This window comes from Mustelus asterias, chromosome 3 (genome assembly GCF_964213995.1).
Source record: "Mustelus asterias chromosome 3, sMusAst1.hap1.1, whole genome shotgun sequence".
NCBI lineage: Eukaryota > Metazoa > Chordata > Chondrichthyes > Carcharhiniformes > Triakidae > Mustelus > Mustelus asterias.
Genome location: NC_135803.1, coordinates 377827 through 392976, shown reverse-complemented (window position 1 = coordinate 392976; position 15150 = coordinate 377827). Strand labels below are relative to the sequence as shown.

The 15150-nt window shown below is 46.6% G+C and overlaps 1 protein-coding gene across 1 annotated transcript in view; it reads left to right on the top strand.

Annotated features, from left to right (window-relative positions):
• The first annotated feature begins 5341 nt into the window (after window positions 1–5341).
• lrrc34 (leucine rich repeat containing 34) overlaps window positions 5342–15150 on the top strand; it is an 89931-nt gene continuing 80122 nt past the window's right edge. The window contains exons 1-2 of the mRNA XM_078203762.1: window positions 5342–5395; window positions 6240–6368. Of these exons, the coding sequence (XP_078059888.1) occupies window positions 5342–5395; window positions 6240–6368 (183 nt within the window). The remainder of the gene's footprint in view (window positions 5396–6239; window positions 6369–15150) is intronic.

The window sequence follows — 15150 nt, the reverse complement described above, 5'->3', positions numbered from 1 at the left end:
TTGGGCGGAGAGATGGCAGAGGGAGTTTAATCCGGACAAATGTGAGGTAATGCATTTTGGAAGGTCCAGTGCAGATAGGAAATATGCAGTAAATGGCAGAACCCTTAAGAGTATTGATAGGCAGAGGGATCTGGGTGTACAGGTCGACACGTCATTGAAAGTGGCAATGCAGGCAGAGAAGGTAGTCAAGAAGGCATACGGCATGCTTGCCTTCATCGGCCGGGGTGTTGAGTTTAAAAATTGGCACGTCATGTTGCAGCTTTATAGAACCTTAGTTAGGCCGCACTTGGAATATAGTGTTCAATTCTGGTCGCCACACTACCAGAAGGATGTGGAGGCTTTGGAGTGGGTACAGAAAAGATTTGCCAGGATGTTGCCTGGTATGGAGGGCATTAGCTATGAGGAAAGGTTGGAGAAACTTGGTTTGTTCTCACTGGAGCGACGGAGGTTGAGGGGCGACCTGATAGAAGTCTACAAGATTATGAGAGGCATGGACAGAGTGGACAGTCAAGTGGAAGAGTCAATTACTAGGGGGCACAGGTTTAAGGTACGAGGGGCAAGGTTTAAAGGAGATGTACAAGGCAGATTTTTTCCACAGAGAGTAGTGGGTGCCTGGAACTCACTGCTGGCGGAGGTAGTGGAAGCGGTTACAGTAGTGACCTTTAAGGGGCATCTTGACAAGTACATGAATAGGATGGGAATAGAGGGATATGGTCCCCGGAAGGGTAGGGGGTTTTAGTTAAGTTGGGCAGTATGGTCGGTGTAGGCTTGGAGGGCCGAAGGGCTTGTTCCTGTGCTGTAATTTTCTTTGTTCTTTGTTCGATGTGCTGGTTAGGGTGCATTGGCCATGCTAAATTCTCCCGAACAGATGCCAGAGTGTGTTATAAATCAGACAAAGTCAGTATGGATTTACAAAAGGGAAATCATACTTGACGAATCTATTGGAATTCTTTGAGGATGTAACTAGTGGAGTTGATCGAGGAGAACCAGTGGATGTGATTTATTTAGACTTTCAGAAGGCTTTTGACAAGGTCTCACATAACAGACGATTATGTAAAGTTAAAGCAATGGGATTGCAGCTAATGTCTTGAGGCCAAACCGTTGTGTGATTTCAAGAAGAAATTAGATATCGCTCTTGGGGCTAAAGGGATCATAGAACATAGAACATAGAAAGCCACAGCACAAACAGGCCCTTCGGCCTAAAAGTTGCGCCGATCACATCCCCACCTCTAGGCCTATCTATAGCCCTCAATCCCATTAAATCCCATGTACTCATCCAGAAGTCTCTTAAAAGACCCCAACGAGTTTGCCTCCACCACCACCGACGTCAGCCGATTCCACTCACCCACCACCCTCTGAGTGAAAAACTTACCCCTGACATCTCCTCTGTACCTACCCCCCAGCACCTTAAACCTGTGTCCTCTCGTAGCAACCATTTCAGCCCTTGGAAATAGCCTCTGAGAGTCTACCCTATCCAGACCTCTCAACATCTTGTAAACCTCTATCAGGTCACCTCTCATCCTTCGTCTCTCCAGGGAGAAGAGACCAAGCTCCCTCAACCTATCCTCATAAGGCATGCCCCCCAATCCAGGCAACATCCTTGTAAATCTCCTCTGCACCCTTTCAATGGCTTCAACATCTTTCCTGTAATGAGGTGACCAGAACTGCGCGCAGTACTCCAAGTGGGGTCTAACCAGGGTCCTATAAAGCTGCAGCATTATCTCCCGACTCCTAAACTCAATCCCTCGATTAATGAAGGCCAGTACGCCGTACGCCTTCTTGACCGCATCCTCCACCTGCGAGGCCGATTTAAGAGTCCTATGGACCCGGACCCCAAGGTCCTTCTGATCCTCTACACTGCTAAGAATGGTACCCTTCATATTATACTGCTGCTTCATCCCATTGGATCTGCCAAAATGGATCACCACACACTTATCCGGGTTGAAGTCCATCTGCCGCTTCTCCGCCCAGTCTTGCATTCTATCTATGTCTCGCTGCAACTTCTGACATCCCTCCAAACTATCCACAACACCACCTACCTTGGTGTCGTCAGCAAACTTACCAACCCATCCCTCCACTTCCTCATCCAGGTCATTTATGAAAATGACAAACAGCAAGGGTCCCAGAACAGATCCCTGGGGATCAAGGGATATGAGAGGAAGGGGGGATCAGGATATTGAATTTGATGATCAGCCATGATCAAAATGAATGGCAGAGCAGGCTCGAAGGGCCGAATGGCTTCCCCTTGCTTCCAGTTTCTATGTTTCTATGTTTCTATATTGACTTTTATTGCAAGGAGACTGGAGTAAAAGAATAAAAGAAGTCTTGCTTTGCTGCGGCCACATCTGGAGCACCGAGTACAGTTTTAGTCATCATTTTTTAAGGAGGGATATACTTACACTGGAGGTTTCCTTGGATAAGAAGATTGACCTTTGATAAGAGGTTGAATAAATTCCCCCCATAATCCCTGGAGTTTGGAATAATGAGCAGTGATCTCACAGAAAAATAGAGGATTCTGCTGGGTTTTGGCAGGGCAGGTGCTGAATGTTTCCCCTGCTAGGGGAATCTAAAATATGGGGGCACAGTCTCAGGCTAAGGGAGTAGGGGGGCAATCATTGTGGACTGAAATGAGGAGAAATGTTTTCTTTCAAAGGGTTGTGAATCTTTGGAATTCTCTACCCCGAGGGGTGTGGATGCTCCATTGCTAAATGTATCTCTAGCTGAGGTAGATCATCAGTCTCTCAGAGAATAGGGGATATGGAGAGTGGTGGAAGTGTGGAGATGACACAGATGGCCAGCCAATGGTGGAACATGATTCGTGTGCCAAAGACCTGCTGCAGTTTCCTATCTTCTCAAGTTTGCTTCATGCTAAATGGTGACCTAGAAATCCAAAATGGCGTCACATGCATTATCAAAACTGAAAAATGGGGAATTAAGGTTAGTTAGTGGATTGATGCAGGGCTATGGGGAGAGCAGGTCACTGGGATTAGTTTGAGGATTGACACAGGGCTATGGGGAGAGAGTGGGGCAGTGGGATTAGTTTTGGGATTGATGCAGGGCTGTGGAGAGAGAGCGGGGCAGTGGGATTAGTTTGGGGATTGATATAGGGCTATGGGGAGAGAGCAGGGCACTGGAATTAGTTTGGGATTGATACTGGGCCATGGGGATAGAGCGGGGGTAGTGGGATTAGTTTGGGATTGATACAGGGCTATGGGGAGTGAGCGGGGCAGTGGGATTAGTTTGGGATTGATACAGGGCAATGGGGAGAGAGTGGGGCAGTGGGATTAGTTTGGGATTGATACAGGGCTATGGGGGGAGTGGGGCAGTGGGATTAGTTTGGGATTAATACAGGGCTATGGGGAGAGAGCGGAGCAGTGGGATAGTTTGGGATTGATACAGGGCTATGGGGAGAGAGCAGGACAGCGGGATTAGTTTGGGATTGATACAGGGCTATGGGGAGAGAGCGGGGCAGTGGGATTAGTTTGGGGATTGATACAGCGCTATGGGGAGAGAGCGGGGCAGCGGGATTAGTTTGGGACTGATACAGGGCAATGGGGAGAGAGCGGGGCAGTGGGATTACTTTGGGGATTGATACAGCGCTATGGGGAGAGAGCGGGGCAGCGGGATTAGTTTGGGATTGATACAGGGCAATGCGGAGAGAGCGGGGCAGTGGGATTAGTTTGGGACTGAAACAGGGCAATGGGGAGAGAGTGGGGCAGTGGGATTAGTTTGGGATTGATACAGGGCTGTGAGGAGAGAGTGGGGCAGTGGGATTAGTTTGGGGATTGATACAGGGCTATGGGGAGAGAGCGGGGCAGTGGGATTAGTTTGGGGATTGATACAGGGCTATGGAGAGAGAACGGGATTGTGGCATTTTTTGGGGATTCCTTCAATGATTTGATGATCTTTCTGAAACTGCAACTTGAAAAGGTCAAGGATGGTTTTAGATTCACTTGGAATTGGGGATTGAAGATGGAAATATCTCACAAAAGATCCTGAACTTTTTCCATTTTGATTGTATTTTTCAGGCCTTGATTTAAGATACAACAACATAACAAACTGTGGAGCAGAAATGATTAGCAAAATGCTTCTGGTATGTGTTAGGACTTTACAGGGATTAGTTTGGGGATTGATGCAGGGCTATTGGAAGAAAGCGGGGCAGTGGGATTAGTTTGGGGATTGATACAGGGCTGTGAAAAGAGAGTGGGGCAGTGGGATTAGTTTGGGGATTGATACAGAGCTGTGGGGAGAGAGTGCGGCAGTGGGATTAGTTTGGGGATTGATACAGGGCTGTGAGGAGAGAGTGGGGCAGTGGGATTAGTTTGGGGATTGATACAGGGCTGTGGGGAGAGAGTGGGGCAGTGGGATTAGTTTGGGGATTGATGCAGGGCTATTGGAAGAAAGCGGGGCAGTGGGATTAGTTTGGGGATTGATACAGGGCTGTGAGGAGAGAGTGGGGCAGTGGGATTAGTTTGGGAATTGATACAGGGCTATTGGGAGAAGGCAGGGCAGTGGGATTAGTTTTGGGATTGATACAGGGCTGTGGGGAGAGAGTGGGGCAGTGGCATTAGTTTGGGGATTGATGCAGGGCTATGGGGAGAGGGCGGGACAGTGGCATTAGTTTGGGGATTGATACAGGGCTGTGGGGAGAGAGCGGGACAGTGGGAATAGTTTGGGATCGGTACAGGGCTATGAGGAGAGAACGGGACATGGGGATTAGTTTTGGGATTGATACAGGGTTATGGGGAGAGAGCGGAGCAGTGGGATTAGTTTTGGGATTAATACAGGACTATGGGGATAGAGCGGGGCAGTGGGATTAGTTTGGGATTGATACAGGGCAATGGGGAGAGAGCGGGGCAGTGGGATTAGTTTGGGCATTGATACAGGGTTATGGGGAAAGAGGGGGCAGTAGGATTAATTTGGGATTGATACAAGGCTATGGCAATAGAGCGGGGCAGTGGGATTAGTTTGGGATTGATACAGGGCAATGGGGAGAGAGCGGGGCAGTGTGATTAGTTTCGGATTGATACAGGGCTATGGGGAGAGAGCGGAGGCAGTGGGATAGTTTTGGGATTAATACAGGGCTGTGGGGAGAGAGCGGGAGAGTGGGATTAATTTGGGATTAATACAAGGCTATGGGGAGAGAGTGGGGCAGGGATACTATTTTGGGATTGATCTAACAGAAGTAATGATTTGAATCTGCTCATCTGTTGCAAATATCTGTGGATAAATCATCTTTGTGTGGCTGTGTCTGGGGATTCTGTCCTGATTGTTATCCTGTTAATATCACACCTGAATCTTCACCTCCTAGGAATCCAGCACATTTACTGATCTCAATCTGATGTGCAATGACATTGGCCGTCATGGAGCTGAATGGTTGGCCAAAGGTTTGCAGGTGAGTATCTGAACTATGAGGATGGGTTTGGAACCAGTCCTGCCCTGGGGGCTCAATGGACACTTTGTCAGCCACAGCCAGACTGTGCATGTCACACAGCAGCCACTGATCCAACCCACTGGAAACAGCAGTTAACATCTAGAATCATATCATGGAATCCCTACACTGCAGAAGGAGGCCATTCAGCCCATCGAGTCTGCACCGACTCTTAAGCAGGTTTACCCAGTAACCCCACATATTTATGCCACTAACTTATATATCGAGGGACACTAAGGGGCATTCAGCATGGCCAATCCACCTAACCTGCATATCTTTGGAGTCTAGGACAATACCAGAGCAGCCAGAGGAAACTCATGCAGACACGGGGAGAACGTTCAAACTCCACAGAGTCACCCAAGCTGGAATTGAACCCAGGTCCCTGGTGCTGTGAGGCAACAGTGCTAACCACTGTGCCACTGTGCCGTACTGTCCAATGAAAACCCATGGCAGGAGGACAGGTTGTAGCTGGTTTGGGTGAGTTAGCCTTTCAATGGGGTCACAGGAAATAGAGCCGGTGTTTTGGGGATTATGTTTCTTTCTCTCTTGAGTGTTCCTCTGCGTTCCTTGTAAGGTTGGGAGAGGGAGAGATGGGGATGGATATTTTCCAAGCGAGCGAGGGATTTGAGCTGATTTGGGATTGGATGGTTCTTTCAAATGAGGTTAAAAGTGAAGATGTGCTGGGATTGGTGGGTAGTTTGGGTCCCAGAGTTGCATTGAGGGAGATAAAAAAGCTTTGAATTTAAATCTGTTGATTAAACTTTATTCCGAATCGCAAGGCCACAATCTCACTCCAATCTTAATGCAGTTGAACAGATCACTGAAGACTCTGAGGATGAATGGGAATAAAATTGGCAACTCGGGTGGAATGCACTTTGCAACAATGCTTCAGCTAAACAAGACATTGGAATCTCTGGATCTCGGTGACTGCGATTTGGTGAGTCGCTCAGTAAGATTTGTTAACACAAGCCAATCACTAATGGCCAGCAAGCAGTTTCTCCCAATTGCTGAGTCAGTGATGGTGTTTGGATTGTGTGATCGATGGATCACTGTGGAAACAGCCAGTGAAGCAAAAGTTGTTTCTGAGACCGAGGATGGTCCTATATAGGGGTATAAAAAGTGCAAGAAACTACTTAAGAAAGAAATCAGGAGGGTTAAAAGAAGACATGAGGTTGCTTTGGCAGACAAGGTGAAGGATAATCCTAAGAGCTTCTACAGGTATATTAAGAGCAAAAGGATAGTAAGGGATAAAATTGGTCCTCTTGAAGATCAGAGTGGTCGGCTCTGTATGGAACCAAAAGAAATGGGGGAGATATTAAATGGGTTTTTTGCATCCGTATTTACTAAGGAAACTGGCATGGAGTCTATGGAAATACGACAAACAAGTAGGGAGGTCATGGAACCTATACAGATTAAAGGGGAGGAGGTGCTTGCTGTCTTGAGGCAAATCAGAGTAGATAAATCCCCAGGACCGGACAGGGTATTCCCTCGGACCTTGAAGGAGACTAGTGTTGAAATTGCAGGGGCCCTGGCAGATATATTTAAAATGTCGGTATCCACGGGTGAAGTGCCAGATGATTGGAGGATAGCTCATGTTGTTCCGTTGTTTAAAAAAGGCTCAAAAAGTAATGTGGGAAATTATGGGCCGGTAAGTTTGACGTCAGTAGTAGGTAAATTATTGGAAGGAGTACTAAGAGATAGGATCTACAAATATTTGGATAGACAGGGACTTATTAGGGAGAGTCAACATGGCTTTGTGCGTGGTAGGTCATGTTTAACCAATCTATTAGAGTTTTTCGAGAAGGTTACCAGGAAAGTGGATGAAGGGAAGGCAGTGGATGTTGTCTACATGGACTTCAGTAAGGCCTTTGACAAGGTCCCGCATGGGAGGTTAGTTAGGAAGGTTCAGTCGCTAGGTATACATGGAGAGGTAGTAAATTGGATTAGACATTGGCTCAATGGAAGAAGCCAAAGAGTGGTTGTGGAAGATTGCTTCTCTGAGTAAATGTCAAGGTTCGTTTTCAGAAACCCTTATGTACTTGATACAAGAGCAAAACACTGATCTTTATAAGAAAGCCTAGTCCTTTATTTTCAAGCAAGTACAAGCTTTTTTGGAGGATCGCTTTTCTAACTCAGCAAAGTGTTCTGAGTCTAGCCGAGCGATATTCTCCGAAGAAAAGGGGCAGTCCCTCGTTTTATACTCTTTTTACAGCAGTCACGTACACAGTATTACTTCAGTATTACTTCAGTATTACTTCAGTATTACTTCACCCAAATCACGTGCTGAGCAACAGCAAGAAAAAAATACAGAGACAGTTAAAGAAAAAACATAAATATGTCGAATCCGCCCCCCCACCCCCAGTTGCCATAGAAACTACACGTCCATTGTTCCAGTGTGAGATAATAAACGTTTCCCATATATCTTGGGACTCTATTTTGCACATAGAACGAGTTTTATCTTTCAGAAACAAGGACACATTAGGAGTTGATATAGGGAATATGCTACCAGCACAAATTGTTCCAGACAACAAATGAATCAGTTTTTAGCTAAGAACTTACTTCACCTTATCTTGCAACAACCAGCTGTGTTTGCAAAGCTCAAAAGTACAAGCACACATTTCTTATATAAAAAAACCCCAAAATCATAGGCAATTCATGGGATGTTAACCCTTTAACATCTCATGGAGGCCTGTGACTAGTGGTGTGCCACAGGGATCAGTGCTGGGTCCATCGTTGTTTGTCATCCATAATCAATGATCTGGATGATAGAACATAGAACAGTACAGCACAGAACAGGCCCTTCGGCCCACGATGTTGTGCTGAGCTTTATCTGAAACCAAGATCAAGCTATCCCACTCCCTATCATCCTGGTGTGCTCCATGTGCCTATCCAATAACCGCTTCAATGTTCCTAAAGTGTCTGACTCCACTATCACTGCAGGCAGTCCATTCCACACCCCAACCACTCTCTGCGTAAAGAACCTACCTCTGATATCCTGCCTATATCTCCCACCATGAACCCTATAGTTATGCCCCTTGTAATAGCTCCATCCACCCGAGGAAATAGTCTTTGAACGTTCACTCTATCAATCCCCTTCATCATTTTATAAACCTTTATTAAGTCTCCCCTCAGCCTCCTCCGCTCCAGAGAGAACAGCCCGAGCTCCCTCAAATAATATAATGATAATGTGGTAAATTGGATCAGCAAATTTGCTGATGATACAAAGATTGGAGGTGTAGTGGACAGTGAGGAACGTTTTCAAAGCTTGCAGAGGGATTTAGGCCAGCTAGAAAAATGGGCTGAAAAATGGCAGATGGAGTTTAATGCAGACAAGTGTGAGGTATTGCACTTGAGAACATAGAACATAGAACATTACAGCGCAGTACAGGCCCTTTGGCCCTCGATGTTGTGACGACCAGTGGAACCAATCTAAAGCCCCTCTAATCTAAACTATTCCAATATCATCCATATGTTTATCCAATAACCATTTGAATGCTCTTAATGTTGATGAGTCCACTACTGCTGCAGGCAGGGCATTCCACGCCCTTACGACTCTCTGAGTAAAGAACCTACCTCTAACATCTGTCCTATATCTATCACCCCTCAATTTAAAGCTATGTCCCCTCGTGCTAGCCATCACCATCCGAGGAAAAAGGCTCTCACTGTCCACCCTATCTAATCCTCTGATCATCTTGTATGCCTCTATGAAGTCACCTCTTAACCTTCTTCTCTCGAACGAAAACAACCTCAAGCCCCTCAGCCTTTCCTCATACGATTTTCCCACCATACCAGGCAACATCCTGGTAAATCTCCTCTGCACCCTTTCCAACACTTGCACATCTTTCCTATAATACGGCGACCAGAACTGTACGCAATACTCCAAATGCGGCTGCACCAGAGTTTTGTACAGTTGCAGCATGACCTCCTGGCTCCGAAACTCAATCCCTCTACCAATAAAAGCTAACACACCGTACGCCTTCTTAACAACCCTATCAACCTGGGTGCCAACTTTCAGGGATCTATGCACATGGACACCCAGATCCCTCTGTTCATCCACACTACCAAGTATCTTACCATTAGCCCAGTACTCTGTATTCCTGTTACTCCTTCCAAAGTGAATCACCTCACACTTTTCCGCATTAAACTCCATTTGCCACCACTCAGCCCAGCTCTGCAGCTTATCTATGTCCCTCTGTAACCTGCCACTTCCCTCCGCACTGTCTAAAACAAGTGGACTTTAACAAAGAGGTTGTGCTGGAATCTTTGAATGGCATCAAGATAGGTAAGTCGCCAGGTCCGGATGGGATGTACCCCAGGCGGGTAACTATAGGCCGGTCAGCTTAACGTCTGTAGTAGGGAAAATGCTGGAATCCATTATTAAAGAGGAGATAGCAGGGCATCTGGATAGAAATGGTTCGATCAATCAGACGCAGCATGGATTCATGAGGGGAAAGTCGTGCTTGACGAACATGTTGGATTTTTATGAAGATGTGACTAGGGCGGTTGATGGAGGAGAACCGGTGGATGCGGTGTTTTTGGATTTCCAAAAGGCGTTTGATAAGGTGCCCCATAAAAGGCTGCTGAAGAAGATTAGGGCACACGGAGTTGGGGGTAGTGTGTTAAAGTGGATTGGGGACTGGCTATCCGACAGGAAGCAAAGACTCGGAATAAATGGGTGTTTTTCTGGTTGGAGGAAGGTAACTAGTGGCGTGCCGCAGGGATCGGTACTCGGGCCGCAACTGTTTACCATTTATATAGATGATCTGGAGGAGGGGACGGAGTGTAGGGTAACGAATTTTGCAGACGACACAAAGATAAGTGGAAAAGTGAATCGTGTGAAGGACGGAGAAGATCTGCAGAGAGATTTGGACAGGCTGAGTGAGTGGGCGAGGATATGGCAAATGGAGTATAACGTTGATAAATGCGAGGTTATACACTTTGGAGGAAATAATAACAAATGGGATTACTATCTCAATGGAAACAAACTAAAACATGCTACCGTGCAAAGGGACCTGGGGGTCCTTGTGCATGAGACGCAAAAGCCCAGTCTGCAGGTACAACAGGTGATCAAGAAGGCAAATGGGATGTTGGCCTATATTGCGAGGGGGATAGAATATAAAAGCAGGGATGTCTTGATGCACCTGTACAGGGCATTGGTGAGGCCGCAGCTGGAATACTGTGTGCAGTATTGGTCTCCTTATATGAGGAAGGATATATTGGCATTGGAGGGAGTGCAGAGAAGGTTCACCAGGTTGATACAGGAGATGAGGGGTTTGGATTATGAGGAGAGGCTGAGGAGATTGGGTTTGTACTCGTTGGAGTTTAGAAGGATGAGGGGGGATCTTATGGAGACTTATAAGATAATGCGGGGGCTGGATAGGGTGGAGGCGGAGAGATTCTTTCCACTTAGTAAGGAAGTTAAAACTAGAGGACACAGCCTCAAAATAAAGGGGGGTCGGTTTAAGACAGAGTTGAGGAGGAACTTCTTCTCCCAGAGGGTGGTGAATCTCTGGAATTCTCTGCCCACTGAGGTGGTGGAGGCTACCTCGCTGAATATGTTTAAAGCACGGATGGATGGATTCCTGATCGGTAAGGGAATTAAGGGTTATGGGGATCAGGCGGGTAAGTGGTACTGATCCACGTCAGATCAGCCATGATCTTATTGAATGGCGGGGCAGGCTCGAGGGGCTAGATGGCCTACTCCTGCTCCTATTTCTTATGTTCTTATGTTCTTATGTTCTTACTGTTGGAGACGAGGGAAGAGATTTCAGAGCCTCTGGCGATGATCTTTGCATCGTCGATGGAGACGGGAGAGGTGCCGGAGGATTGGAGGATTGCAGATGTGGTTCCTATTTTCAAGAAGGGGAATAGGGATAGCCCAGGAAATTACCGACCGGTGAGTCTAACCTCAGTGGTTGGTAAGCTGATGGAGAAGATCCTGAGGGACAAGATTTATGAGCATTTAGAGAGGTTTAGTATGCTCAAGAATTCTCAACATGGCTTTGTCAAAGGCAGATCATGCCTTACGAGCCTGGTGGAGTTCTCCGGAAATGTGACTAAACACATTGACGAAGGGAGAGTGGTAGACGTGGTTTATATGGATTTTAGCAAGGCGTTCGACAAGGTCCCCCATGCAAGGCTTCTAGAAAAAGTGAGAGGGCATGGGATCCAAGGGGCTGCTGCCCTGTGGATCCAGAACTGGCTTGCCCAAAGGAGGCAGAGAGTGTGTATAGATGGGTCTTTTTCTAAATGGAGGTCGGTCACCAGTGGTGTGCCCGGGGATCTGTTCTGGGACCCTTGCTGTTTGTCATTTTCATAAATGACCTGGATGAGGAAGTGGAGGGATGGGTTGGTAAGTTTGCTGACGACACAAAGGTTGGTGGGTTTGTGGATAGTCTGGAGGGATGTCAGAAGTTACAGAGGGACATAGATAGGATGCAAGACTGGGCAGAGAAGTGGCAGATGGACTTCAACCCAGATAAATGCGTAGTGGTCCATTTTGGCAGGTCAAATGGGATGAAGGAGTACAATATAAAGGGAAAGACTCTTAGTACTGTAGAGAATCAGAAGGACCTTGGGGTCCGGGTCCATAGGACTCTAAAATCGGCCCCGCAGGTGGAGGAAGTGGTTAAGAAGGCGTATGGTGTGCTGGCCTTTATCAATCGAGGGATTGAGTTTCGGAGTCCGGGGATAATGATGCAGCTATATAAGACCCTCGTCAGACCCCACTTGGAGTACTGTGCTCAGTTCTGGTCGCCTCATTACAGGAAGGATGTGGAAAAGATTGAAAGGGTGCAGAGGCGAGTTACAAGGATGTTGCCTGGATTGAGTGGCATGCCTTATGAGGATAGGCTGAGGGAGCTCGGTCTTTTCTCCTTGGAGAGACATAGGATGAGAGGAGACCTAATAGAGGTATATAAGATGTTGAGAGGCATAGATCGGGTGGACTCTGAGAGGCTTTTTCCCAGGGTGGAAATGGCTGCTACGAGAGGACACAGGTTTAAGGTGCTGGGGGGTAGGTACAGGGGAGATGTTAGGGGGAAGTTTTTCACACAGAGGGTGGTGGGCGAGTGGAATCGGCTGCTGTCAGTGGTGGTGGAGGCAAACTCAATCGGGTCTTTTAAGAGACTCCTGGATGAGTACATGGGACTTAATAGGATGGAGGGTTATAGATAGGCCTAAATGGTAGGGATATGTTTGGCACAACTTGTGGCGGCCGAAGAGCCTGTTTTGTGCTGTAGTTTTCTATGTTTCTATGTTTCTAACTCCACCGACTTTCGTGTCATCCACAAATTTACTAATCCATCCTTCCACGCCCTCATTTTATACACCTCTATCAAATCTCCCCTCATCCAGGTCACCAACTGCCAACCAGAAAAGCACCCATTTATTCCGACTCTCTGCTTTCTGTTAGATAGCCAATCCTCAATCCACGCTAACACTTTACCCCCAACTCCGTGTACCCCAACCTTCTGCAGCAACCTTTTGTGAGACACCTTATCGAATGCCTTCTGGAAATCCAAAAACACCACATCCACCGGTTCCCCTCTGTCAACTGCACTCGTTACATCTTCATAAAAATCCAGTAAATTTGTCAAACACGACTTTCCCTTCATGAATCCATGCTGCGTCTGCTTGATCAAACCATTTTTTTCCAGGTGTCCTGCTATTTCTTCTTTAATGATGGATTCCAGCAATTTCCCAACTACGGACGTTAAGCTAACCGGCCTGTAGTTACCCGCCTTTTGTCTACCTCCTTTTTTAAACAGTGGCGTCACATTAGCTGTTTTCCAATCAGCCGGCACTTCCCCAGAGTCCAGCGAATTTTGATAAATTGCAACCAACGCATCTGCTATTACTTCTGCCATTTCTTTCAGTACCCTGGGATGCATTCCATCCGGGCCCGGGGACTTGTCTACCTTTAGTCCCATTAGCCTACCAAGCACTACCTCTTTAGTAATAGTAATCGTTTTAAGGACCTCACCCCCTACAGTCCCACGACCGTCAATTTTCGGTAAGCTATTTGTGTCCTCTACCGTGAAGACCGACACAAAAACTTGTTTAAGGCCTCGGCCATTTCCTCGTTTCCCATTATTAAATCCCCCATCTCGTCTTCTAAGGGTCCAACATTTACTTTAGCTACTCTTTTCCTTTTTATATATTTGTAAAAACTTTTACTTTCAGTTTTTATATTTTGTGCTAGTTTAGTTTCATAATCTATCTTTCCTTTCTTTATTGCTTTCTTAGTAGTTCTTTGTTGTTTTTTAAAGCTTTCCCAATCTTCTAATTCCCCGCTAGTTTTGGCCACTCTGTACGCATCGGTTTTTAATTTAATACTCTCCTTTATTTCCTTAGTTATCCACGGCTGGTTATCCCTTTTCTTACATTCCTTCTTTATCACAGGAATATATTTTTGCTGATATACATGGATGAGAGAGGTGTGGAGGGATATGGTCCAGGTGCAGATCAGTGGGACTCGGCACAGGCAAGAAGAGCCAAAAGGCCTGTTTCTGTGCTGTAATGTTCTATGGTTCTATATGTGAGTGTGTCTCAACATGAGTATGTCTGATTGTCAGTGCGTACATGTTAGTGTGTGTTAGAGCATGTCAGTTTGCGGGGTAGAGCATCTCTGTGTATGAGTTAGAGCGTGTCAGTGTGTTACTGTGTGCATGTCTGTGTTCGTATGAGCATGTGTCAGATTGTGCCCAGGTGCATGTGCACGTCAGTTTGCATCTAATTGCATTAGTGGGTATTCATACATGTGCCTTAGAACATAGAACATAGAAAAGCTACAGCACAAACAGGCCCTTCGGCCTACAAGTTGCGCCGAACATGTCCCTACCTACTAAGCTTACCTATAACCCTCTATCTTACTAACTTCCATGAACTTATCCAAAAATCTCTTAAAAGACCCTATCAAATCCGCCTCCACCACCACTACCCGCAGCCGATTCCACGCACCCACCACCCTCTGAGTGAAAAACTTACCCCTGACATCTCCTCTGTACCTACTCCCCAGCACCCTAAACCTGTGACCTCTTGTGGCAACCATTTCAGCCCTGGGTAAAAGCCTCTGAGAATCCACTCTATCAATACCTCTCAACATCTTATACACCTCTATCAGATCACCCCTCATCCTTCGCCTCTCCAAGGAGAAAAGACCTAGCTCTCTCAACCTATCCTCATAAGGCATGCCACCTAATCCAGGCAACATCCTTGTAAATCTCCTCTGCACCCTTTCTATGGCTTCCACATCCTTTCTGTAATGAGGCGACCAGAACTGGGCACAGTACTCCAGGTGGGGTCTGACCAGGGTCCTATACAGCTGCAGCATTATCTCCCGATTTCTAAACTCAATTCCTCTATTGATAAAGGTCAGTATTCCATACGCCTTCTTAACCACAGCCTCCACCTGCGATGCTGCTTTGAGCGTCCTATGAACTCGGACCCCAAGATCCTTCTGATCTTCCTTTCTGGTCTTGTGCGTGGGTCTGTGTGACAGTGTGTGTGTGTAAGTCAGTGTCTGTGCATCTCAATGCATGTACATGTATCAGTAGTGTGGGTGTCAGTGAGTGTGCATGTTGGTGCAAATCTAATTGTGTTAGTACATTTTATGGTGGTGCATGCACTCACACTTGTGTAACCCAGAACACTCCACCTCACTGTTAACCACCCGGTTAATCTTTGTGTCATCCGCAAACTTACTAATCCTCACCCCC